This window comes from Suncus etruscus, chromosome 1, assembly GCF_024139225.1.
Source record: "Suncus etruscus isolate mSunEtr1 chromosome 1, mSunEtr1.pri.cur, whole genome shotgun sequence".
NCBI classification, from domain to species: Eukaryota; Metazoa; Chordata; class Mammalia; order Eulipotyphla; family Soricidae; genus Suncus; species Suncus etruscus.
In genome coordinates this window covers 165,545,007-165,570,687 of record NC_064848.1, presented here as the reverse complement: position 1 = coordinate 165,570,687, position 25,681 = coordinate 165,545,007, and the positions used below count along the sequence as shown (strand labels likewise).

Genomic DNA, 25,681 nt, shown 5'->3' with positions numbered 1-25,681 from the left:
CGTCCTACCCAACACAATAAATTTTGATTCTTAACAAAAATAAATAAAATAAACTGTATGAGCTGCTGATGTTCGGGCAACAGGGGTTAATTAAATCCTTGCTGGGGCCAGAGCAATAATACAGCAGGTAGAGTGCTTATCTTGCACATGGCTGACCTGAGTCTGATCCCTGGTAGCCCTCGTACCCCTGATCCCGCCGGAAATGATTTCTGAGTGCAAGGCCAGGAATAATGCCTGAGCACTGCAGCTTGTGATCCCCAAACAGTAAACAAACAAAAATTATACACTTGCTTTGCATGTGATTGCTATTCCCAGTTTTATCTCCAGCACCACATATGGTCCCCTTAAGCACTGCCAGGAATGACCCCTGAGTACAGAGCCAGAAGTAGTTCCTGAGCACTGTTGGTATAACCCAAAGACTTCCCTCTCCCTTCATCCCCCTAACAAATTACAGTTGCTATCATGGATAATCTTCCATGAGTTTCAATTTTAGGCCACACCTAGTGGTGCTTAGGGCTTATTCCTGGCTCTGTGCTCAGAGATTACTCCTGGTAAGATTTGGGGCCCCATATTTGGTGTCAGGAATTAAACTTGAGTCAGTTGCATGTAGAGCAAGTGCCCTATCCCATACTCTCCCTCTAGCCTCTTCCATATTTAAAATTTTTTTTTTTGTGTGTGTGTGTGTTTTTTGGGTCACACCCGGCAGTGCTCAGGGGTTATTCCTGGCTCCATGCTCAGAAATCACTCCTGGCAGGCACGGGGGACCATATGGGACGCCGGGATTCGAACTGATGACCTCCTGCATGAAAGGCAAACGCCTTACCTCCATGCTATCTCTCCAGCCCCTAAAAATTTTTTTTAAAGAAAAGAAACATATTAGAAACAGCTGCAGCATTGGTGGTCTTGATGCTGTAATTCATTTTTTCTGTCATAGATGGTCCTTCGTGGAGCAGAAACTGAAGGCTGTGTCATTGTGTCAGCTGCCAAAGCCCAATTGCTGCAGTGCCAACACCATCCAGCCTGGTATGGTGACACATTGAAGCAAAAGACATCCTGGACTTGTCTGTTGGATGGCATGCAGTACTTTGCCACTACTGAAAGCAGTCCCACTGAGCAGGATGGTCGACAGCTCTGGTTAGAGGTTAGTCACCAGGGTTAGGAAGGTCCTATGTGTTTCTAGTTTTTCCTAGTTGACTTCTACCTGCAGAGTTGCAAGCCTCTTGACAATGCTCACTTAAGAGAATAATGAAGTTGATAATATTTTGCATTATTGTGATTATAGGCAGTCTCTGCTCTCAGCATATTCCACTATTTTCTTGATTTGTTTAAATCTCATGCTGTTTGTTCTTTTTCATTTTGAGGGGTTACTCCTGGCTATATGCTCAGAAATCACTCCTGGCTTGGGGGACCATATGGGACTCTACGAGACTGAATCTAGAGATTGAATCTAGGTCTGTCCTAGGCTAGAGCGTGCAAGGGGCTAGCGCGTGCAAGGCAGACACCTTATGCTCTGCACCACCACTCTGGCCATCAGGATTTATTTTATTTATATTTTGGTTTTTTGTTTTTTTTTTTTTTTTTTTTGGTTTTTGGGCCACACCCTGTGACGCTCAGGGGTTACTCCTGGCTATGCGCTCAGAAGTTGCTCCTGGCTTCTTGGGGGACCATATGGGACGCCGGGGGATCGAACCGTGGTCCGTCCTAGGCTAGCGAAGGCACCTTACCTCCAGCGCCACTGCCCGGCCCTATATTTTGGTTTTTGAGTCACACCCAGCTGCTCTCAGGGGCTACTCCTGTCTCTATGCTCACAATGCAGAGTACTAGCCACTATACGAGCTACTGGGGACCCATGCCTCTATGCTCAGAAATCGCCCCTGGCAGGCTCGGGGGACCATATGGGATGCCGGGATTCGAACCACTGTCCTTCATGCAAGGCAAATGCCCTACCACTGTGCTCTCTCTCTGACATGATTTTTTTTAATTAAAAACATGTTTTAGTCTTGGGGGCCAGAGAGATAGTATGCAGAAGGTCGGTGGTTTGAATCCCGGCACCCCGTATGGTACCCTGAGCCTGGCAGGAGCGATTTCTGAGCATAGATCCAGGAATAACCCCTGAGCACTACCTTGTGTGACCCAAAAACAAAAAAAATTTTTTTTTGTCTTGGGACCACATCTGGTGGTGTTCAGGGACTATTCCTGGCTCTGTGCTTGGGAATGAACCCTGGTTGTGCTTGGGAGACCAGACATAGTGCTAGGAGAAATTTGAATGGATCGGACCAGAAAAAGACATAAATGCTTACTACTGTGGAAGATCTTTCAAACTATTCCATGTAATAGAACTTCAGAAAGTAAATTATAACTACTTACCTCATGGAGATCTAAGACCCATATAGCCATGACAAGTTACTGCTCTCCCAGAGCAAAAGGAACCTATTTATCTATCTTCAGGTAAAGAAACTTTATTTTGTTTTTGGGCCACACCTGGATTGTACTTAGGATTTACTCCTGACTCTGCTCAGGAGACTCATTCCTGGCAGATTTGGGGGATCATATAGGATATTGGGGATCAAACCTGGCTCAGCCATGTGCAAAACAAATGCCTTATCCATAATACTATTGCTCTGGTCCCCACCCAGGTGAAGAATATTGAGGAGCATCGTCAGCGTAGCCTGGACTCTGTGCAGGAGTTGATGGAGAGTGGACAAGCAGTGGGAGGCATGGTTACCACCACCACAGGTCAGCTCTCTCTTTCCTAATATATGGTTTGGAACTCCAAAGGCATCTATCTCCTCATGTACTTTTTTTAAATTTTAATTTTTTTTTTTATTTTTGGGGGTTCCTGTAGGAGTGCTGGGGTTAGGGGTATGTGCTACTCATACTCATTCTCTTTGGTGCAGAATATGTGCATCAGCCCTTTGAGCTATCTCCGTAATCCCTATACTTTTTTTTTTTTTGGTAGTGGGGCACATATGGCAGTGATCAGGGGCTACTTTTAACCCATTGCTAAAGGGTTGCTTCCAGCACTGCTTGGTTGAACCAAAAGTGCCTCTCGTCCTTTGTTCAAAGCCTGCACTCTGGCCCTTTGCTTTTGTTTTCTTGAGCTACATCCAGTACTCAGCACTCACTCCTAGAGGGCTACGGGAACCATACCGGGCTCTGGGGATGGTCGCCTCCAAGGTTGCATTCACTGTGCACATTCACTGTTCGAGCCCCAGCACTCGGACCTTTAGAACAGTTTCTCTGGGTGGCCCCACTAGTTTTGAAGAAAGGCTATCATAGAATTATTTCATTTTAAAGGTTGAAAAGGTTCATAGTTCTCTATATGTGACTCACAGTGGATAGGTTTCAATAATACCTTAGTTGAGAATGTTTTTGTCTTCTCTTTCCAACCTCCTCTCAGACAGTGACCAGCCAACTGAAGCACACGCCCAACAAGTCCAGCGGATCATTTCACGCTGCAACTGCCGAATGTACTATATCAGTTATAGCCATGATATTGATCCTGATCTGGCAACTCAGATTAAGCCACCTGAGGTTCATGAGAACCAGGAAAAGGAAGATCTCCTAAAGAAGCAAGAAGGTATTCAAGGCCTGAAAGAATTTTAAGAAAGGACTGGGGGTTGGGGGGGGCAGAGCAATGACACAGCAGTAGGGCATTTGCCTTGCATACAGCTGACCCAGGACAGACCCAGGTTCAATTCCTGGCATTCCATATGGTCCCCTGAGCTTGCCAGGAGTTACCTCTGAGCACAGAGCCAGGAGTAAGCCCTGAGTGCCAGTGGGTATGGCCCAAAAACAAAAAAGAAAAGAAAGGAAGGACTTGGGAACTTGTGAAAGTAGTTATTTTTATGGTATTTATTACTACACACCAAGCATTCATTAACATTTTACATTTTGTAAATTCTGTTTTGCTTTTTTCTTTTGTTTCTGGGCCACACCCAATGGTGCTCAGGGCTTACTCCTCACTTCGTACTTAGGGATCACTCCTAGAGGTGCTCAGAAGGCTGTGTGGGATGCCAGGGATCAAACCCTAGTTTGCTAGTGGACACTAGCAAGACAAGAACCTTACCTACTCTACGGTTTCTCTGACCCCATATTTTGTAAATTCTGATATGAAAGGATAACTTGTACACTTGAAGAGAACTGGAATAAACAAATATTGTTTAATTCAGAAATAATCAAACATGTTTCTGGGGCCAGAGAGATAGCATGGAGGTAAGGCATTTGCTTTGCATGCAGAAGCCAGGGGTGAACCCCTGAGCACTGCCAGGTGTGACCCCCCCAAAAAAAAATAATCAAATATATTTCTAACTGTAAGTCTCTCTCACCAAGCCCTCTTTCTGGTGTCTACTAATGGGAGTGATTACAAATCTGGGTTAAGAGAAGGGCTAAAATACTTAGGGAAAAACTTGAGCCTCTTATTTTGTTACTGACAATTTTGCAGGAGCTGTAGATACCTTCACTCTTATTCATCATGAGCTAGAAATTTCCACCAATCCGGTTCAGTATGCCATGATATTGGATATTGTCAACAATCTACTGCTCCATGTAGAACCCAAACGGAAGGTGAGAATAACCCTTTATACATCACAGTTAGCTTCACAGGAAACTTCAGACCTTATATAATTTTTAGAGTGAGAGTAGTCCTGTTCTTGGTAGAGCCTTTTTTAGTAGTAGTGGCAGTAGTTACTTTGGGGGTGGAGGTGGGGGCACACCTGGGGCTGGTCAGGGCATCAAACCTGGGTCAGCTGTGTGCAAGGCAAGTGCTCTACCTGTACTATTGCTCTAGCTTCAGGTCTGCATGGTTTTTCAGAGTGTAGAACTTCTTTCCTTGTTGATATATTGCTTTTTACTGTTTTGGGGGAGTAAGTGGCATACCCAGCATGCAGTGTATGGAGACTACTCCTGGTCGTGGTTGTGGTGGTGACGGTGGTGAGGTCATCACTTCTGGCAGTATTGGGGCCTTGGCAGTCCAGGTAAAGCAGTACTTTAGTCTTTTGGGCCATCTCAGTCCTGGTTTATTTATTCATTTACTTAGGTTAGTTTTAAAAACTTAGTATCCATATACCTTTAAAATAGTAATGTTGGGTCAGAGAGATAGCACAGCTGGTAGGGCATTTGCCTTGCACGCAGCCAGCCCAGGTTCAATCCCCAACATTTCATATAATGCCCCCCAAGCCTGCCAGGATTACTTAACACAGCGCCAGGAGTAATCTCTGAGTGCCACTGGGTGTGGTCCAAAAATCAAAATAGTAACATTGGGACCTAGAGCAATAGTATAATGGGTAGGGTGTTTGCCTTGTATGTGGCCGATCTGTATTCAGTCTTCACATTGAAGATTGTCAATATTCAGTCTTTACATTGAAGACCCTGTAGGGTCCCCCAAACACTGAGAGGAATATCCTTTCATGCAGAGCCAAGAGTAATCTTTAATCAGTACTGGGTATAGCTTAAAAATAAAAGAAGTAATGCTACTCACCTTGCATTTCTGTGATATTCACATTGCTAAGTCTGCATTGGTATACCCCTACTCTTATTACTAAAGTTAGCATATAAGGATGGGCTTTCCAGAAAAGATCTCTTTTTTTTCTTTTTTGAGATCCCACTTATTTTTCACTTTACTGTAAGACTTCTTGGTTAAAAAATATCACTGATTTTTTTCTCCATTCTTTTAGGAACATAGTGAGAAGAAGCAGCGGGTTAGGTTCCAGTTGGAGATCTCTAGCAATCCTGAGGAGCAACGCAGCAGTATATTACATTTGCAGGAGGCTGTACGACAGCATGTGGCTCAGATACGGCAGCTGGAAAAGCAGATATATTCTATCATGAAGGTATTACTATCTAAGCCAGGGGTCTTCAAACTATGGCCTGCGGGCCACATATTGTATTTATTCCCATTTTGTTTCTTCACTTCTTTTTTTTTTTTCTTTTTTTGGTTTTTGGGCCACCCCCGTTTGAAGCTCAGGGGTTACTCCTGGCTATGCGCTCAGAAATCACCCCTGGCTTGGGGGGACCATATGGGACACCGGGGGATCGAACCGTGGTCCATCCGCTTGCAAGGCAGACACCTAACCTGTAGCGCCACCTTCCCGGCCCCTCACTTCTAAATAAGATATATGCATTGTGCATAGAAATTTGTTCATAATTTTTGTTTTTACTATAATCTGGCCCTCCAACAGTCTGAAGGACAGTGAACTGGCCCCCTGTTTAAAATGTTTGAGGACCCCTGATCTAAGCAGTCTGAAAACAGGAAAGTCTCTTACAAAAGGGAGATCTCCTCAGTTTCTCCTGTCTTGGCTCTCTAGTCTTTGCAGGATGATAGCAAGAATGACAACCTACTTGACCTGAACCAAAAACTTCAGCTGCAGTTAAACCAGGAGAAAGCTAATCTACAGTTGGAAAGTGAAGAGCTTAATATCCTCATCAGGTAACCCAATATTCTTTTTGTTTTTTGGGCCACACCCAGTGGTGTTCAAGTATCACTCCTAGTGGGCTCGGGAGATCATATGGGATGCCAGGGGTTGAACTTGGGTCAGCCGTGTGCAAAGTAAGTGCTCTACCTGCTGTGCTATCTCTCCAGCCCCTCAGTCTTTCTTTTTTTTTGGGGGGGGGTGTAGGACATGGGATTTGGGGGTCACACTTGGCTGTGCACAGAGATTACTCCTAGCTCTGCATTCAGAAATTATTATAGTGATGCTTGATAAATCATATGGGATGCTGAGGTTTGAATCCAGGTACACAGCATGCAATGCAAATGCCCTACCCACTGTACTATTGCTCTGACCCCAGGTGCCTCCTGAGTTCTTTCCCCATTCTTTTCTAACTTCTCAGCCGATTTATATTTTTTGCTTGTATTCTTATAGTGTGATGTATCCCAAAATGGGTAATATCTGCCACCCCCAACACTCAGACATACATCTACACACACATCAGGGGCATTAGAATGATTGTGCGGAGTGGACAGGAGTAGCCTTGAGTGCAAATAGGGTGAGAGATACTTTTTCTTTGTTAACATAGAGTTTTTCAGTTTCGTTTGGTTTATCAAAGGCTGCTGATCTATCAGATTAGAGAATTACTTTATGAATGATCCGTGCAAGGCAGACACCTAACCTGTAGCGCCTTTTATACAGCCAACCTAGGTTTGAGCCCCAGCATCCCATTTGGTTGTTCCTCAAGTACTGCTAGGAGTAATTCTTGAGTGCAGAGTCAGGAGTAGCTCCTGAGCACTGCTGGGTGTGGTCAAAAAAACAAACAAAAAGTTGAGACTAGGAAAGTTCTTCCTTTGGCTTTTCTAGAGTACTACCCGGGAAAGAATAAAAATAGGTCATTGGGAAATAACACTTGTGATATTGATATTATATAGCCAAATTGAAAATAAATTCTCTTGAAGTGGATCAACAAAGAACACAATTGCAGTTAGAATCATAGATGCTGCTAATAGGAAGAAACTTTTTAGATTATATTTTATTGTATCAAGCAACAGTATTTGAACAGTATACTCTGACAAGAAAACAAATAAAAGAAATAATCAACTATGACCCACCTGGTTTACAAATTCTACAGCTCACATTAGTGTCACTAATTAGATGATTTTTTCTTTTGGCTTTTGGGCCACACACAGTGATGAAAAGGACTTACTCCTGACTCTACACTCAAAAATAACTCCTGGCAGTTTTAATATATGTGCTGCTAAAGTGAGCACAATTACTCCTGTCAGTACTCAGGGGACTATATGGGATGCTAGGGATCAAACCTGGGTTGGTACATGAAAGGTAGGTACTTGACCTACTTGTTCTCCAGCCCCAGGAAGAAACTTCTTTTTCAAGAGGGTTAAGAGGGGGGCCGGAGAGATAGCATGGAGGTAAGGTGTTTGCCTTGCATGCAGAAGGTCGGTGGTTCTAATCCCGGTACCCCATATGGTCCCCCCAGCCTGCCAGGAGCGATTTCTAAGTGTAGAACCAGGAATAACCCCTGAGTGCTGTCGGGTGTGACCCAAAAGCCAAAAAAAAAAGAGGGTCAAGAGGAGCTAGGAATGTGATTCAGTGGTAGAACACTGACATATATGTGGGGTCCTGAGCTTAATTCCTGCTTCCCTTTACTTTCACACTATAAAATAAATACAGGATTTTCTTGGAGTAATGAAAAATCTTTAGGGAATAGCTATTCCAGAATAGGTTCATGTCTAGGTTTAATTCCTGCATCATTGTACAGCTTTCTTTTTTTTTTTTTTTTTTTTTTTTTTTTTTGTTTTTGGTTTTTGGGTTACACCTGGCAGTGCTCAGGGGTTACTCCTGGCTCTATGCTCAGAAATCGCTCCTGGCAAGCTCAGGGGACCATATGGGTTGCCAGGATTCAAACCAACATCCTTCTGCGTGAAAGGCAAATGCTCTACCTCCATGCTATCTCTCAGGCCCCTCATTGTACACCTTTCTATCTCACTTCAAACTGAATGCTATTGCTCTTGTTTTTTTTTTTTTTTTTTTTTTGGTTTTTGGGCCACACCCAGTAACGCTCAGGGGTTACTCCTGGCTATGTGCTCAGAAGTTGCTCCTGGCTTGGGGGACCATATGGGACACCGGGGGATCGAACCGCGGTCCGTCCAAGGTTAGCGCAGGCAAGGCAGGCACCTTACCTTTAGCGCCACCGCCCGGCCCCTATTGCTCTTGTTGACTTTGACCCTTTTATACATTTATAGGTGTTTTAAGGATTTTCAGTTGCAACAGGCCAATAAGATGGAGCTACGAAAGCAACAAGAAGATATCAGTGTGGCCCGTCGCACTGAATTCTATTTTGCTCAGGCACGGTGGCGCCTGACAGAGGAAGATGGACAGCTAGGAATTACTGAACTGGAGCTACAGCGATTTCTCTATAGCAAGGTATTAGATATATTTAGTCATACAAGGCCAGGTGTTTTGAGAGATTTGACCTATCTCAAGAGTTTTATAAACTCAAAAAAGGGACAATTGGGGCCAGGTGATATAGCACAGTGGTAAGGCATTTGCCTTGCACACGGCTGACCTGGGACGGACCCGGGTTCAATTCCTGTTATCCCATATGTATCCCCCAAGCCTGCCCAGAGTGATTTCTGAGTGCAGAGTCAGGAGTAACCCCTGAGCACTGCTGGGTGTAAAAGTAAAAACCAAAAGGGACAAATTACTGCTTTTTTTTTTTTTTTTTTTTTGGTTTTTGGGCCACACCCTGTGACGCTCAGGGGTTACTCCTGGCTATGCGCTCAGAAGTTGCTCCTGGCTTCTTGGGGGACCATATGGGACGCCGGGGGATCGAACCGCGGTCCGTCCTAGGTTAGCGCAGGCAAGGCAGGCACCTTACCTCCAGTGCCACCGCCCGGCCCCAAATTACTGCTTTTTTAAACCGAGAATCTCATATATCCTACCACTGAGCCATGTCTCTAGCTCTTATTTTACTATTAATGATAGAACCAGGGGCCCGGAGAGATAAAACAACGGCAAACGCCTTGCAAACAGCCGATCCAGGACCAAAGGTGGTTGGTTCGAATCCCAGTGTCCCATATGGTCCCCCGTGCCTGCTAGGAGCTATTTCTGAGCAGACAGCCAGGAGTACTCCCTGAGCAACGCCGGGTGTGCCCCCCCCCCAAAAAAAAATGATAGAACCATAAGCATAGGTCCATTTGAACACAAATTTATAATATGAAAAATCCATATTTATACAGAATTGATAAATGAGTTCCTTACTGAATAATATTAGCCCTAGAAACTTTGCCTTTTCTTTGAGAAAAAAAAGCAGTGTTCTAAATTCATCTTGGAATAGAACCATTAGTTCTACACTTGTATTCAGCTTTTCTATAATTACCCTTGCTATGGAAAAGACATTGGTTCCTACCCTATTATCTACTATGCTCTGAACACTTGAAATTTTTTTTTTTTTTTGGTTTTTCTGGGTCACACCCGGCGGTGCTCAGGGGTTACTCCTGGCTGTCTGCTCAGAAATAGCTCCTGGCAGGCACAGGGGACCATATGGGACACTGGGATTCGAACCAACCACCTTTGGTCCTGAATCGGCTGCTTGCAAGGCAAACGCCGCTGTGCTATCTCTCCGGGCCCTGAACACTTGAAAATTTGTTAACTTTTTTGAATGTCACACTGACTAGGAAATACTGTCATACTGCCATTTAGTATGCTGGCCAGTAATACTCACAAGAAACATTGAATAATAATGTGCATTGACTGTATGAGATTGAAAGTGATACCAGGGGCCGGAGCAATAGCACAAGTAGGATGTTTGCCTTTCACGCGGCCAATCTAGGTTAGACAGTGGTTAGAATCCTGATGTTCCTTATGGTCTCTCTAGCCAGGAGTGATTTATGAGCACATAGCCAGGAGTGATCCCTGAGTGCCACCTGGTGTGGTCCAAAAACAAAAAAGAAAAAAAAAGTGATACCAGGGGCTGGAGCAGTCACGCAGCGGTAGGGTGTTTGCCTTTCATGTGTTGACCTAGGACGGAGCACATTTCGATTCCCTGGTGTCCCATATGGTTCCCCAAGCCAGGAGCAATTTTTTTTTTTTTTTTTTTTTTTTTTTTGTGGTTTTTGGGTCACACCCGGCAGTGCTCAGGGGTTACTCCTGGCTCCATGCTCAGAAATTGCTCCTGGCAGGCACGGGGGACCATATGGGACGCTGGATTCGAACCGATGACCTCTTGCATGAAAGGCAAACACCTTACCTCCATGCTATCTCTCCAGCCCCTTTTTTTTTTTTTTTTTTTTTTTTTTTTTTTGGGTCACACCCGGCAGTGCTCAGGGGTTATTCCTGGCTCCAGGCTCAGAAATTGCTCCTGGCAGGCACGGGAGACCATATGGGACGCGGGGATTTGAACCGATGACCTCCTGCATGAAAGGCAAACGCTTTACCTCCATGCTATCTCTCCGGCCCCAGGAGCAATTTTTTAGCGGATAACCAGGAATAACCCCCGAGCATCACCAGGTGTGGCCCCAAAACAAAACAAAATTAAAAAAAGTGATACCAGGGCCCGAGAGATAGCACAGCGGTGTTTGCCTTGCAAACAGCCGATCCAGGACCAAAGGTGGTTGGTTCGAATCCCGGTGTCCCATATGGTCCCCTGTGCCTGCCAGGAGCTATTTCTGAGCAGACAGCCAGGAGTAACCCCTGAGCAACACTGGGTGTGGCCCAAAAACAAAAAACAAAAACAAAAACAAAAGTGATACCAGAGGTTAAGAGTAGACATATGGAAAAGTTGAAACAATTGGTTATGTATTAATCAAACAAATTCATGACAAGACTTTTTTTTGTTTTTGTTTTTGTTTTTGTTTTTGGGCCACACCTGGTGACACTCGAGTTACTCCTGGCTCGCTGCTAAAAAATCGCTCCTGGCAGGCACAGGGACCATATGGAATGCTGGGATTTGAACCACCATTGGTCCTGGGCTGGCCACTTGCAAGGCAAATGTCCTACCGCTGTGCTATCTCTCTGGCCCCAAGACTTAATTATAGTGGGTGATTATGGCCTTGGGGATTTGTCTTTTTAGGTGAATAAGTCTGATGACACAGCTGAACATCTTCTGGAGTTGGGCTGGTTCACTATGAACAATCTTCTTCCTAATTCTGTGTATAAGGCAAGTCTTCCACTTTACTAGCCTATTTGCATTCTTCCTAGCACAAGGCACATGAGTGGGGGTGGGACAGGGGCACAGAGAACCATACATGGCTGTGTTCATGAGACCATATATGGTGTCAAAAGATTCAAACCTGGGTCCACTGCATGCAAGGCAAGCACCTTACCTGCCTTACTGTCTCTTTGGCCCAATTTATAATAGCTCTTTCAACAGAAAACCACTAGTTATCTGAGATGGTGAAAGCTTACTCAGCTAAGCTGGACCATTGCTTCTCTTGATCCTTGATTAAAAGCTTTTTTGGTTGAATTATTTTGTAGGTAGTCCTACGACCCCAGAGCTCCTGTCAGTCTGGGCGACAGCTAGCATTGCGCCTCTTCAGCAAAGTTCGACCCCCAGTTGGAGGTATCTCTGTGAAAGAGCATTTTGAGGTTAGTAAACAGTCCTTTGGGGGACCCAGAAAGAAAGGGCAGTTTCAAGGTGTTACATTATGCTCTGTTAGAGGTAGTTAAGCTCAGGGATGATGTCTGAGCTTAATTGCTTCTTCAGCTCTTTTCCTCTTTAGGTAAACGTCGTGCCTCTCACCATCCAGTTGACACACCAGTTCTTCCATAGAATAATGGGCTTTTTCTTTCCTGGCCGAAATGTGGAAGATGATGAGGTTGGTGATGAAGAAGATAAATCCAAACTGGTGACTACTGGTGAGAACTTTTATGGTAGAGCTCCAGAAGAAATGAGATAGCACCCCAAGAGAACAGAAGCTTTAGAAAGAGCATGATAGCTAATGTCCTTGCTTTTTCTGTAGGAATACCGGTGGTAAAGCCTCGGCAGCTGATTCCAACAGATGATGCAGCACCACTGGGCCCTGGGAAGGGTGTGACACAGGGCTTAAATCGGAGTTCCGGAGTCAGAAGGTCATTTCGAAAGGGAGCTGAGGTACCAGATATGGCCCTAATTATAGACAACGGGAGAGTCCTATTTGGGGATTTCTTCTATTTCCTTGGCTTTTATTCTAGATAGAAAGGAAAGGGAGATGTTTGAGGACCTAAGTGTTTCTTTTGACGGTTTCAGGTCTCACATTACTTTCCCACTTTTTCTAGCACCCTGTAGATGATATTGACAAGATGAAAGAGCGAGCTGCTATGAACAACTCCTTCATCTACATAAAGATTCCACAGGTTCCACTGTGTGTCAGCTATAAGGTCTGCTCCTCCCTAGCACTTTTTAGAATGGGTGGGGAATTTAGTAGGTAAAATCATTAGAGTATAGGGGCCAGTGTGAATAGGGTACAGTGAATAGGGTGTTTGCCTTGCACAAAGCTGACCCTGGCACCCCAGCTGGTTTCCTAAGCCAGCCAGGAGTTGGCTGAGTCGTAGAGTAGAGCCAGGAGTAATCCTGGGCACTACTAGGTATGGTCCCCAAGCAAACAAAAATTATAGGATTGGGTGTCCTGTGGCTGAAGTAAGAGTGCAGTGGGTGGGGCTGGAGAGATAGCATGGAGGTAAGGCATTTGCCTTTCATGCAGGAGGTCATTGGTTCGAATCCCAACGTCCCATATGGTCCCCCGTGCCTGCCAGGAGCAATTTCTGAGCATGAAGCCAGGAGTAACCCCTGAGCACTGCCGGGTGTGACCCCCCAAAAAAAAAAGAGTGCAGTGGGTAAGGCAGTCCCTGATTTGATCCCTGGAGCCCTATATTCAAGCCAACTGGAATGATTGCTGAGTGCAAAGCAAGGAATGACAATATTTGGGGGCCAACTTACACAGTTGATCAGTTAGCTAATAAAGCAATTGGTCCCCCTGTTCTCTGGTCAGTACCTTTACAAGACTGAGGTAAAGGGAAATCATAAGTTACTATTGCAAATGGTTATTAACTAGACTTAGACTTACTTCTGGTTTAGAGTTTAAAAAAAAAATAACACCAGTAATGTATCTCCTTCTTTGCTTATAATTTTCTTACAGGGTGAGAAGAACAGTGTTGACTGGGGTAACCTTAACCTGGTTCTTCCATGTCTGGAGTATCACAACAACACATGGACATGGCTAGACTTTGCCATGGCTGTCAAGAGGGACAGTCGCAAAGCTTTGGTTGCCCAGGTATCCCACCATATTGCATGGCTGTTCAGCTAATGGGGACTAGCAAACGTTCTCTCACAGACACATGTTGTAGGATTTATGAACAAGCAACCTTGTGAAGGGACTAGAGCGAGCAACTTCTAGTCCTGCTTTATTTCTGATTTTGTTATGAAAACTAAAGTCAGTGTTACTGTTTAATACTTTCATTATTGTTAGGGAACTGGCTTCAAGTTTAGATTGGTGTCTAATTAGACTGTATACTTCTTGAAAGCAGACATATAAATTGGTCCATCTGCTTTAATAGTAAATAAATGTTGATACTTATTTGGTTCATTCTGATTTATTCTGTAATTGATCTCCCTTGTGCCTGTCTTGCTAATATTTAACTCTCCAACTTAATAGGTAATTAAAGAAAAACTAAGGTTGAAGACTGCCACAGGGACTGAAGTCCAGGGAAAGCTAAAAACTACATCAGATCGCAACATGCAGCAGCAGGAAGAGGAGAAAGCTCGGCTCCTCATCGGTTTAAGAGCGGGCAACAAGAACCCTGGCAAGAAATCCATCTTTGGCTGGCGCAAGTGATCTAGCAAGAGTGTTGCTGCACACCATCTGACTCTGGCTCATGCTCTAGGACTGTGGGATAGGAGGCACTTCCCTTTCGCTCCAGTAGGGTGTTGGGGTAGTTACTGTGGAGAGGCATTGCTCTTTAGCATCTTATCTGTTCCCCGAAGAGCGTGGTGGACATTAATGCTGAGTTCTACCTCACACTGATCAGTAGGTGCCGGGCCAGAGAGACATCAAGAGAGTGAGACCCAGAGAATAGACCCAGGACTAGGATCTGGTTCTCCGGGAATTAGCTGAAAGGGTGGGGAAGACAGTCCTGATCAAATGTGCTAAATCTTTATAAACATACATACATTTAAATTTATACATATATATTTATAAGTGTAACTGCTCTCCCTTGTGCCAGAAACCTGAGGTTGAGGGTAGGGGGCTGATTTATCCCTCATTCCACTGCCTTGAATGAAAGAGGTATTGGTGTTCTGGGGTAAATCAGCCCCTCCTCATTCTGCCAAGCTCATTTGGGAAGATGGCAATAAATGCCAGGTTGGCCACAGTGTCCCTGGGTTATGACCTGGAGAATGATAAATGATTTAAAGAGAAAAATATATTTTAAATTTGATGTTGGTTTCCTTTTTTATTGTGTTGAGTGCATGGTTTCAATCTTCTGTATTCTTTCTCTCTTTTTTTTTTTGAGGGGGGGGTCACACCTGGCGGTGCTCAGGGGTTACTCCTGGCTGTCTGCTCAGAAATAGCTCCTGGACCATATGGGACTCCGGGATTCAAACCAACCACCTTTGGTCCTGGATTGGCTGCTTGCAAGGCAAATGCCGCTGTGCTCTCTCTGGGCCCTATTCTTTCCTTTCTTCTTTTTTTTAATTATCTTTATTTAAACACCGTGATTACAAATATAATTGTAGTTGTATAATTACAGTCATGTAAAGAATACCCCCCTTTGGGGCCGGGAAGGTGGCGCTAGAGATAAGGTGACTGCCTTGTAAGCTCTACCAAGGAACGGACCACGGTTCGATCCCCAGGCGTCCCATATGGTCCCCCCAAGCCAGGGGCGATTTCTGAGCACATAGCCAGGAGTAACCCCTGAGCGTCAAACTGGTGTGGCCCAAAAACCAAAAAAAAAAAAAAAAAAAAAAAAAAAAAAAAAAGGGGCCGGGCGGTGGCGCTGGAGGTAAGGTGCCTGCCTTACCTGCGCTAGCCTAGGAGACGGACCGCGGTTCGATCCCCCGGCGTCCCATATGGTCCCCCAAGCCAGGAGCGACTTCTGAGCGCATAGCCAGGAGTAACCCCTGAGCGTCACCGGGTGTGGCCCAAAAACCAAAAAAAAAAAAAAAAAAAAAAAAAAAAGAATACCCCCCTTCACCAGTGCTGGATTCCCACCACCAATTTCCCAGATTTACCTATTCCCCACCACACACACCTCTACTCGAGACAGGCTTTCTTTTTCCCTCATTCATTCACATTGTTATGATAGTTTTCAGTGTAGTTATTTCTCTAACTGCACTTATCATTCTATGTGGTGAGCTTCATGTCATTAGCTGCACCTACATGGGAGGATGGGGGGAAGTAAGGGTTGGGACTGAGGCAGTAAAATATTAGAAATGAGCTTTGTAGGGCAGTATCAAGGTCCCAATTCAAGATGGATATTATGGATATATAGAATATATGCACACAATACTATCAATATGAAAACAAAGAGAAAAAATTTCCACTGACTGTCCCAATATAAACCAGTGCTAGTACAGCCTGCCCTCCTCCCAGAGCGCATTCCCATTAGTGTAGGGAGAGATAGGGGGAAAGCCTGTTGACCCCTATAGAGTCCACCTAGACCGGTGCCCAGGGGAAAACTGAAGTCCAGGGGAGAAAAACCCTATACCTGGCAAGAGCTGGTCTCCAGAATCAAGGACGAAATCGGAAGCCAGATGTCTGCCTGCCCTCCTCCCCATGCACCTCCCCCCTGGAGTACGGAGGGAGGGGAAACCTGAGGACCACTAGGAGTCCACCTGAACCCACTTCTGGCCATCTGAGCTGGCACCCAGGGAAGGCCTGGAGTCAGGGGAAAAAGACAAGGACAGCTGGGGGCCTGCCAAGCCTTCCAGCACTCCCCAGGCTAGGGAGAAAGACTCTGGTATGGGGCCTCCCCAAGCCCCATACCTGGCAAGAGCTGGTCTCCAGAATCAAAGAGGAAACCGGAAGCCAGATGTCTGCCTGCCCTCCTCCCCATGCACCTCCCCGCTGGAGTACGGAGGGAGGGGGGAATCTGAGGACCACTAAGAGTCCACCTGAACCCACTTCTGGCCATCTAAGCTGGCACCCAGGGAAGGCCTGGAGTCAGGGGAAAAAGACAAGGACAGCTGGGGGGCCTGCCAAGACTCCCAGCACTCCCCAGGTTAGGGAGAAAGGCTCTGGTATGGGGCCTCTATTCTTTCCTTTTTTTTTTTTTTTTTTAATTCTTTCCTTTCTAACTCAAGTTATATGCTCTACCTTCTATCAGGGTGATCAACAGTATTATATACTTCTAGCTCTTAAGAGACACTGGCCTGACACACACAGCCTTCACACACACACACACACAAGACACTGGGCCCATGCTGATAGATCCCCGCACAAACACACACACACAAAAGAGACACTGGCCCCATGCTGATAGATCTCTGCACACACACAGACACACATACACACACACAAAAGACACTGGCCCCATGCTGATCGATCCCTGCACACACACACACACACACACACACACACACACACACACACACACGAGACACTGGCCCCATACTGATAGATCCCTGTACGCGAACACACACACACACGAGACACTGGTCCCATGCTGATAGATCCCTGCACACACACACACACACACACACACATACACACACACACACACACACGAGACACTGGCCCCATGCTGATTGGCCCCATGCTGATAGATCCCTGCACATTTTATTTTATTTTTTTTTGGGTTTTTGGGCCATACCTGGCATTGCTCAGGGGTTATTCCTGGCTGTCTGCTCAGAAATAGCTCTTGGCAGGCACCGGGAACCATTTGGGACACCGGGATTCGAACCAACCACCTTTGGTCCTGAATCGGCTGTTTGCAAAGCAAATGCTGCTGTGATATCTCTCCGGGCCCCACATTTTACTTTTAGCTATAACCTTAATCAGGGATTTAGGATGAGGTTTGGTTGCATTACATCTCTAGTCATGAACAGCAAGGAAGAGGTGGGGCTCATGAAACATCAGGGGGAGGAATTACTTATGTAAACTAGGGCAGCAGATTTAGCAGAGGGAGGCACTGGCTGGAGATGGGAGCAGTGAATTGTCAAAAGGGGCAACATGCCCAGGAATCTGTTTCTCATAAGGTATGTAGTGAGGCTCTGAGCCTATTTAGAAAGATAAACGAGGGGGTGGAGAGATAGCACAGGGGTAGGGCGTTTGCCTTGCACATGACCAACCCAGGACTGACCTGGGTTCAATCCCCAGCATCCCATATGGTCTCCTAGGCCTGCCAGGAGCGATTTTTGAGCTCAAAGCCTGGAGTAACCTGAGTGCCACAGGGTGTGACTCCCCCTAAGGAAATAAGATGGAGGAGGCATGGATTTCGGGCCTGGGAAAATAACTGGAGGAGTATGTGATGTCCAACATGCAGGTAAGTCAATAAAGTTATGTGGGGCTGGAGAAATAGCACAGCGGTAAGGCATTTGCCTTGCACATGGCCAATACAGGTGGACCCCAGTTCAAATTCTGGCATCCCATATGGTCCCCCAAGCTTGCCAAGAGTGACTTCTGAGTGCAAAGCCAGCAGTAACCCCTGAACGCCGCCGGGTGTGACCCAAAAAAACAAAAATAAAGTTATAATTAAAAATTGCCTAGCTCAGGGGCCCGAGAGATAGCTTGGAGGTGGGGTGTCTGCCTTCCTGGTTCGAATCCCAGCATCCCATAAGGTCCCGCTGCCTGCCAGGGGCGATTTCTGATTGTAGAGCCAGGAGTAACCCCTGAGGGCTGCTGGGTGTGACCAAAAAAAAAATTGCCTAGCACCATACCACAATGTGAATGCAGGTTGTATTTCTGGTGTTTTGAGAAAATGTCCAATGATTGCTTTCGTTGAGAATTTGAATTGTTTGTTTTGGTTTTTGTATCACACCCGGCAGTGCTCAGGTGGGGTGGGGGGATGGGGAGTCCCTTTTGGGATGCCGGGACTCTGCATGCAAGGCAAACACCTTACCTCCATGCTATCTCTCCAGCCCCGAGAATTTGTATTGTATTCAGGAAATCTATGGCTTGGTGCAAAGTTATGGGTAATGGCAATTTTTTTTTTATCTGGTATCCAAAAATAGACTTCTAGCTAGGACTGAGGTTTGAGGAAGTGCCTAAAGTGGATAGAAACAAATGCCTTAGAGTGGCTCCCTTGGTTCTCAGCAGGGTGGCAGCATCTGGGTCCCTTTTGTCAGAGGTTGGAGATACCTTTGGTCAGGTATAGGAATCACCAAATCAGGTCTGGAAGATCCATGGGTAATACAAAGACATCAGTGTTTGCATCCAGAGTCCTTGAAGTCATCCTTACCACCAGTAGAGAAACCTCTGTTAGAGTGGCCAGTGTCTCAGTTTATCAACCTCTTTCTGCCAGAATTTCCCATTCAGCCCCGCAGAGGGCAGCAGCAGTTGAAGGTAGGTTAATGGAATCCCTGGAAGTGGTGGTAGTTTTGGGAAGAAATATAAAAGTAACCAGAGTCTGTCCTCTTTTTGTTTCTCTGCACAGATATTAGGCCTTGTGGCTAAAGGCTCCTTTGGAACAGTCCTCAAGGTGCTAGATTGTGGCCATAAAACAGTATTTGCATTAAAGGTAGGAATTTAGGTTACTCTTAAATGTTATTTTCTAATTCTTGCTTCCAGTCTTGAAGGTTGGACAGAATAAACAATATAGCAGTATTGCCCCACTCTAGGAGTCATCTCTTTTTATAGGTAGTGCCCAAGATAAAGGTCTTACAGCAGGATATCCTAAAACAATGCAAAGAGGTGGTTATCATTCAGGTATGTACAGAGCCCAGGAAAAAGCTAACAGGTAGGGAAAGTACTTGCCCAGTTCTACTAATTTTTGTTCTGCTTCTCACTGCTTCAGTCTAGTTTTAAAATATTTAATTTATACCTGTCCTCTTTGCATCATTTTTCTCATAATTAAAAATTAAAAAATTTAAAAATATATATAATTTGGCGCCAAAGAGATGGGATGGAGATAGGGCATTTGCCTTGCATGCAGAAGGATGATGGTTCAAATCCCGGCATCCCATATGGTCCCCTGAGCTTGCCAGGAGTGATTTCTGAACATAGAGCCAGGAGTAATCCCTGAGCACTGCCGGGTGTGACCCAAAAACAAAAAACAAATTTGGTGTGATGCCTGCCAAGGATCAGACTGAGGGCCTTACCCATGCAAGGCAACATGTAGCCCTCCGGCCTACATCCCAAACTAATTTAACACCAAAGTAGAACCTGAGAAAAGTTGCAATTAGCTGTTATTCTAGGTCCAATAAGGAAAATTTCTCCAGTATGTCCCAGTTCCTTAGTTCTATGCTAGTTATGGAATTATCTGGCAAACAGTTCCAATTATTGGGTTTGTTTGAACTAAAAAGTGGGGCAACAATTTCCTTTCTGCATAACTAGGTAATCTTACTTCTCGAATGCTTTCTCAGTGACCCTCCTTAACCTCTCTTTCCTTTATCCCTAGCAACAGATCAGCCATCCATTTGTACACAGTTTGAGGGACAGCTGGCAGGGAAAACACCACCTCTTCATTAGTGACAGACCTCTCACTCCCAGGGTTCTTGTGATATATTATTCTAAGATTACCCATTCCTTGGTACTGTTTCTACTTTGCCATAAGAAAGTCCCCTTCTCTTGGAAGAGAAAACTGCAATGGTATTGGTTTGGGTGGAGGCCTACAATACTTCTGTTGCCTTGCAGTGTGTAACTATTGCAGCACAGATCTGTACTCCCTATGGTCTGCTGTTGGCTGCTTTGCTGAAGCTTCCATCCGCCTCTTTTTTATTTTTTTTAATTTTTTTATTTTTAATTATGAGAACAAAGATGCAAAGAAAGAGGACAAAGTAAAGTTACAGTGGAAGGACAATCACCCATAACATAATTCTCAGAAGAAGTCCCCTTGCTGATATCTTAACTTTGAACTTTCAGCCAAAGAACATTAAGGTAAATAAAACAAAATCCATGTACAATTACTTTGTCCCTCAAGTCCCCAGATTGTAACACATTATATATTTTTTTTGGGGGGGGGCACACTCGGCGGTGCTCAGGAGTTACTCCTGGCTATCTGCTCAGAAATAGCTCCTGGCAGGCACAGGGGACCATATGGGACGCCAGGATTCGAACCAACCACCTTAGTCCTGGGTTGGCTGCTTGCAAAGCAAACACTGCTGTGCTATCTCTCCAGACCCCCATCCGCCTCTTTGCTGGTGAGCTGGTCCTGGTACTGTGTAAGTGAAAAAGAAATAGTAGTAATAGAAATGATGAAGGAAGAATTACAGTGGTGATCAGAAGATTGATGTTAACTCTGGAGATAAAAAAGAAAACAAAACAACCAATAGGGATGAGATAGGGGAAACCAGGGAAATTGGAAACTCAGCACACCCTATACTTGCTGTCATCCACAGGCTATCTTCATGATTTGGGCATCATTCACCGAGATGTTATGGTAGAGTTCTTTTTTGCTTTGTCAGGATAGGGAACTAAGCAAGAAGTCCAAGTTCAAAAAGCAGAGAACTGAAAACAATTGCCATTGAGGCCCTTTGTTTCTAAGGATTTGGGCATTGCCTCAACAAACATTTAGGGGCCGGGAAGGTGGCGCTAGAGATAAGGTGTCTGCCTTGTAAGCGCTACCAAGGAACAGACCGCTGTTCGAACCCCCGGCGTCCCATATGGTCCCCCCCAAGCCAGGGGCGATTTCTGAGCACATAGCCAGGAGTAACCCCTGAGCGTCAAATGGGTGTGGCCCAAAAACCAAAAAAAAAAAAACCAAAACAAAAAAACATTTAATTGTGAGTAGGGCATCTTCAGCATGGGAGTCTACATGATGAAAAATGTTGAAGAAGAACTTATCACTCAATTTTTCTTTTTTTCTTTTTTTTTTTTTTGGTTTTTGGGCCACACCCAGTGGTGCTCAGGGGTTACTCCTGGCTGTCTGCTCAGAAATAGCTCCTGGCAGGCACGGGGGACCATATGGGACACCGGGATTCGAACCAACCACCTTTGGCCCTGGATCGGCTGCTTGCAAGGCAAACGACGCTGTGCTATCTCTCCGGGCCCTCAATTTTTCAAATGGAGAATATTCTTCTAGATGAACGAAGTAAACCCATTTCTTTTCCTAGTCCCAGAATGAAAAGTAGTTTGGTAATAAGTAATGACTGATTAAATAGAAGAATAGTACTGCTGTTTTATCTTTCATAGACTATCTGAAACTGACAGACTTTGGTCTGTCCCGCCATCTGCCCCAGGGGACCCAAGCATATACTATCTGTGGTACTCTTCAGTACATGGGTGAGAGAGAAGCTAAAGCTGTGGAGAAGCACTGGGCACACAAGGATAGCCAGTAGATGTGACTTTTTATTTCCAAATCTGTAGCCCCAGAAGTCCTAAGTGGAGGTTCTTACAACCATGCTGCTGATTGGTGGTCCCTGGGTGTCTTAATTTTCTCTCTGGCAACTGGAAAGGTGAGAGAATGGTAGTAACATGAACAGAGAACCCTTACCTTGTAGTGGGAAGAATGAAGACATAAGAAAATATTGCCTCATTCCTATTAAGAAGTGATATCCTGGGCCCGGAGAGATAGCACAGAGGGGCGTTTGCCTTGCAAGCAGCCGATTCAGGACCAAAGGTGGTTGGTTCGAATCCCGGTGTCCCATATGGTCTCCCATGCCTGCCAGGAGCTATTCTGAGCAGACAGCCAGGAGTAACCCCTGAGCACCGCTGGGTGTGACCCAAAAACCAAAAACCAAAAACCAAAAAAAAAAAAAAAAAAAAAAGAAGAGATATCCTTCTACCTTTAGACTCAGTTCCCAGTGGCTACAGAGAGAGATCATGTGGCCATGTTGGCAAGAGTGACCCACTGTGACACTGTCATCCCAGACTCTTACTCAGGGGCTCTCACTCCTACTCCATGAGGTAAGGGTGATCACTGCTTTCCTTCTTGACTCCAAACATTCAGTGTCTCTTTATCATTGAAATGTTACTGCCCTGTTCATCAACTAGAGACCACCTAATTACTTGCTCTTTAATCAACACTGTAGATTTTATTCCTGAAACTATTTAGACTCTTCTTCCAGCCATCCACAATTCCATGAATTAATCTGTTCAGCTTTTTTTAATCCTAATCTTTTTTTTTTTTTTTTTGGTTTTTGGGCCACACCCAGCGGTGCTCAGGGATTATTCCTGAGCTGTCTGCTCAGAAATAGCTCCTGTCAGGCAGGGGGGACCATATGGGACACCAGGATTTGAACCAACCACCTTAGGTCCTGGATCGGCTGCTTGCAAGGCAAACGCCGCTGTGCTATCTCTCCGGGCCCAATCCTAATCTCTTTTTTTTTTTTTTTTTTTTTTTTTTTTTTGTGGTTTTTGGGTCACACCCGGCAGTGCTCAGGGGTTATTCCTGGCTCCAGGCTCAGAAATTGCTCCTGGCAGGCACGGGAGGACCATATATGGGACGCCGGGATTCAAACCGATGACCTCCTGCATGAGAGGCAAACGCCTTACCTCCATGCTATCTCTCCGGCCCCAATCCTAATCTCTTAATCCTTCATACTTTCTGTCTCTTCAGTTCCCTTGAGCCTGCAGGAGTAATTTGTGAGCACAGAGCCAGGAGTGACTCTTGAGTGCCCCCAGGTGTGGCCCCATAACAAAAAACAACCAAACAGAAAATTTGAAGGGGAGTGTGTGGGACCACACTTGAAAACACAGGAACTAGGGGCCGGCGAGGTGGCGCCAGAGGTAAGGTGTCTGCCTTGCAAGCGCTAGCCAAGGGTCAGGACCGCGGTTCGATCCCCTGGTGTCCCATATGGTCCCCCCAAGCCAGGGGCAATTTTTGAGCCCTTAGCCAGGAGTAACCCCTGAGCATCAAACGGGTGTGGCCGAAAAACCAAAAAAAAATACAGGAACTAGTCTCGACTTTTTGTGAGTGAACTGAAGCCCTGTTGGAGCTTAAGGGGTTCTTGTCTAGTGCCTGGGATTCAAACTAGGGTCTTAGCCTATGTGGCTTCAGGAAAGTATCTTAGTTCCTCTACTACTTTTCTGGCCCCAGAAAAAATATTTTTATGATAAAAATGGGGGAGTATGACTCCAGGCCTTCCCTGGGTGCCAGCTTAGATGGCCAGAAGTGGATTCAGGTGGACTCTTAGTGGTCCTCAGATTCCCCCCTCCCTCCGTACTCCAGGGGGGAGGTGCATGGGGAGGAGGGCAGGCAGACATCTGGCTTCTGGTTTCCTCTTTGATTCTGGAGACCAGCTCTTGCCAGGTATGGGGCTTGGGGAGGCCCCATACCAGAGTCTTTCTCCCTAGCCTGGGGAGTGCTGGGAGGCTTGGCAGGCCCCCAGCCATCCTTGTCTTTTTCCCCTGACTCCAGACCTTCCCTGGGTGCCAGCTCAGATGGCCAGAAGTGGGTTCAGGTGGACTCCTAGTGGTCCTCAGGTTCCCCCCTCCCTCCGTACTCCAAGGGGGAGGTGCATGGGGAGGAGGGCAGGCAGACATCTGGCTTCTGATTTTGTCCTTGATTCTGGAGACCAGCTCTTGCCAGGTATAGGGTTTTTCTCCCCTGGACTTCAGTTTTTCCCTGGGCACCAGTCTAGGTGGACTCTATAGGGGTCAACAGGCTTTCCCCCTATCTCTCCCTATACTAATGGGAATGCGCTCTGGGAGGAGGGCAAGCTGTTCTAGCACTGGTTTATATTGGGACAGTCAGTGGAAATTTTTTCTCTTTGTTTTCATATTGATAGTATTGTGTGCATATATTCTATATATCCATAATATCCATCTTGAATTGGGACCTTGATACTGCCCTACAAAGCTCATTTCTAATATTTTACTGCCTCAGTCCCAACCCTTACTTCCCCCCATCCTCCCATGTAGGTGCAGCTAATGGCATGAAGCTCACCACATAGAATGATAAGTGCAGTTAGAGAAATAACTACACTGAAAACTATCATAACAATGTGAATGAATGAGGGAAAAAGAAAGCCTGTCTCGAGTACAGGTGTGTGTGGGGTGGGGAGTAGGTAAATCTGGGAAATTGGTGGTGGGAATCCAGCACTGGTGAAGGGGGGTGTTCTTTACATGACTGTAATTATACAACTACAATTATATTTGTAATCACGGTGTTTAAATAAAGATAATTAAAAAAATGGGGGAGTAAGGAGGGCTAGAATGGCTAGTGACAGTATGTAGCTCTGCCTTGCACACGACCGTGGTTCTATCCCCCAGCGTTCGTATGGTCTCCCCAAGTTAGGAGTGATTTCTGAGTAACCCGAGTATCACCTGGTGTGGCCCCCCCAAAAAAAAGTCTTTCAAATATATTTTGTTGTTTTGCACCGACTGCACATCTCAATTTGTACTAGGTATGTAGGATTCTGAGGTTCCCTCTTTCCCCATGAGAGTTTCTGCTTTTGCTAAACTGCGTCTGTATAACCCCCTTGTTAGCTTGTGGGAATGTGGCCTTCAGATAAGAGTTGGAAACAAGGGAAGACGCATGATCCTCAACCCACATCCACATCCGTGCACTCGGGATAGGCCTTAACAGATCAGATCAGCCTGGTAACATCTTGTGACATGTGAATGCGAATGCTGAATCCCTTTTTTATCTGCTTCCTGGGGCTGTCCATTCACTCGGATGCATGGATGTGATGGCTTCTATAACCCGAGTGGAAAAGTGACTCGAGGTCCTGGACTTTTAGAAGCCTGTTCCCAAGTGGGGGGGGGGGGCAGGGGAAGTCATCAACTGCGGTTAGCTTCAAGCCTGAGACCCTCCCCCAAAAAAGCTCAACTCACCTTTCCCTCCTGATCCACTCCCCTGCCAGATAAAGATTTCCCAAGGCCAGGCCAACAGAAACCTTTTTTAGATTGATCCGTCTTAACGGTATAAAAGGGAGATGCCTAACGGGAGCGAGAACAACAGGCTCGCTGGGCCTCCAACTCCTCGTCTCGGGGAGGTCCCGGAACCAGCGTCCAAGGTAGGTGCGCACGGAGCCCAAACGGCTCGAAGAGCGCATGCGCGCACCGCCGGGCGCGCGGCAACGGTAGCCAAGCCACTGACGTACGGCCGCGCAGCCAATCAGGAGGCGCGACGTCGGTTCAAACAGACGGCGGGGCAACAGGGCGGCATCCTGGGGCCCTGGGCGCTGCTGACCCTAAAGTAGCGGGTCGTTTGGA

At 45.8% G+C, this 25,681-nt stretch overlaps 2 protein-coding genes across 2 annotated transcripts in view; both read left to right on the top strand.

The window, feature by feature from the left end:
* The window catches only part of BLTP2 (bridge-like lipid transfer protein family member 2), a 42,502-nt gene extending 27,638 nt beyond the window's left edge, over positions 1 to 14,864 (top strand). The window contains exons 26-39 of the mRNA XM_049772769.1: positions 935 to 1,141; positions 2,637 to 2,736; positions 3,401 to 3,580; positions 4,445 to 4,566; positions 5,676 to 5,831; positions 6,306 to 6,427; positions 8,696 to 8,876; positions 11,524 to 11,610; positions 11,928 to 12,038; positions 12,173 to 12,308; positions 12,413 to 12,543; positions 12,708 to 12,809; positions 13,568 to 13,702; positions 14,084 to 14,864. Of these exons, the coding sequence (XP_049628726.1) occupies positions 935 to 1,141; positions 2,637 to 2,736; positions 3,401 to 3,580; positions 4,445 to 4,566; positions 5,676 to 5,831; positions 6,306 to 6,427; positions 8,696 to 8,876; positions 11,524 to 11,610; positions 11,928 to 12,038; positions 12,173 to 12,308; positions 12,413 to 12,543; positions 12,708 to 12,809; positions 13,568 to 13,702; positions 14,084 to 14,263 (1,950 nt within the window). The 3' untranslated portion in view covers positions 14,264 to 14,864. The remainder of the gene's footprint in view (positions 1 to 934; positions 1,142 to 2,636; positions 2,737 to 3,400; positions 3,581 to 4,444; positions 4,567 to 5,675; positions 5,832 to 6,305; positions 6,428 to 8,695; positions 8,877 to 11,523; positions 11,611 to 11,927; positions 12,039 to 12,172; positions 12,309 to 12,412; positions 12,544 to 12,707; positions 12,810 to 13,567; positions 13,703 to 14,083) is intronic.
* A 2,614-nt stretch (positions 14,865 to 17,478) lies between these two features.
* On the top strand, positions 17,479 to 25,042 carry RSKR (ribosomal protein S6 kinase related). The gene is given in 14 exon segments (XM_049789314.1): positions 17,479 to 17,622; positions 18,680 to 18,928; positions 19,020 to 19,103; positions 19,223 to 19,291; positions 19,983 to 20,052; positions 20,219 to 20,280; positions 20,703 to 20,745; positions 20,923 to 20,961; positions 21,585 to 21,614; positions 21,716 to 21,805; positions 21,890 to 21,978; positions 22,321 to 22,391; positions 22,393 to 22,429; positions 24,953 to 25,042. Coding segments are annotated over 14 exon segments (1,080 nt in total). The 5' UTR covers positions 17,479 to 17,565.
* The last annotated feature ends 639 nt before the right edge of the window (positions 25,043 to 25,681 follow it).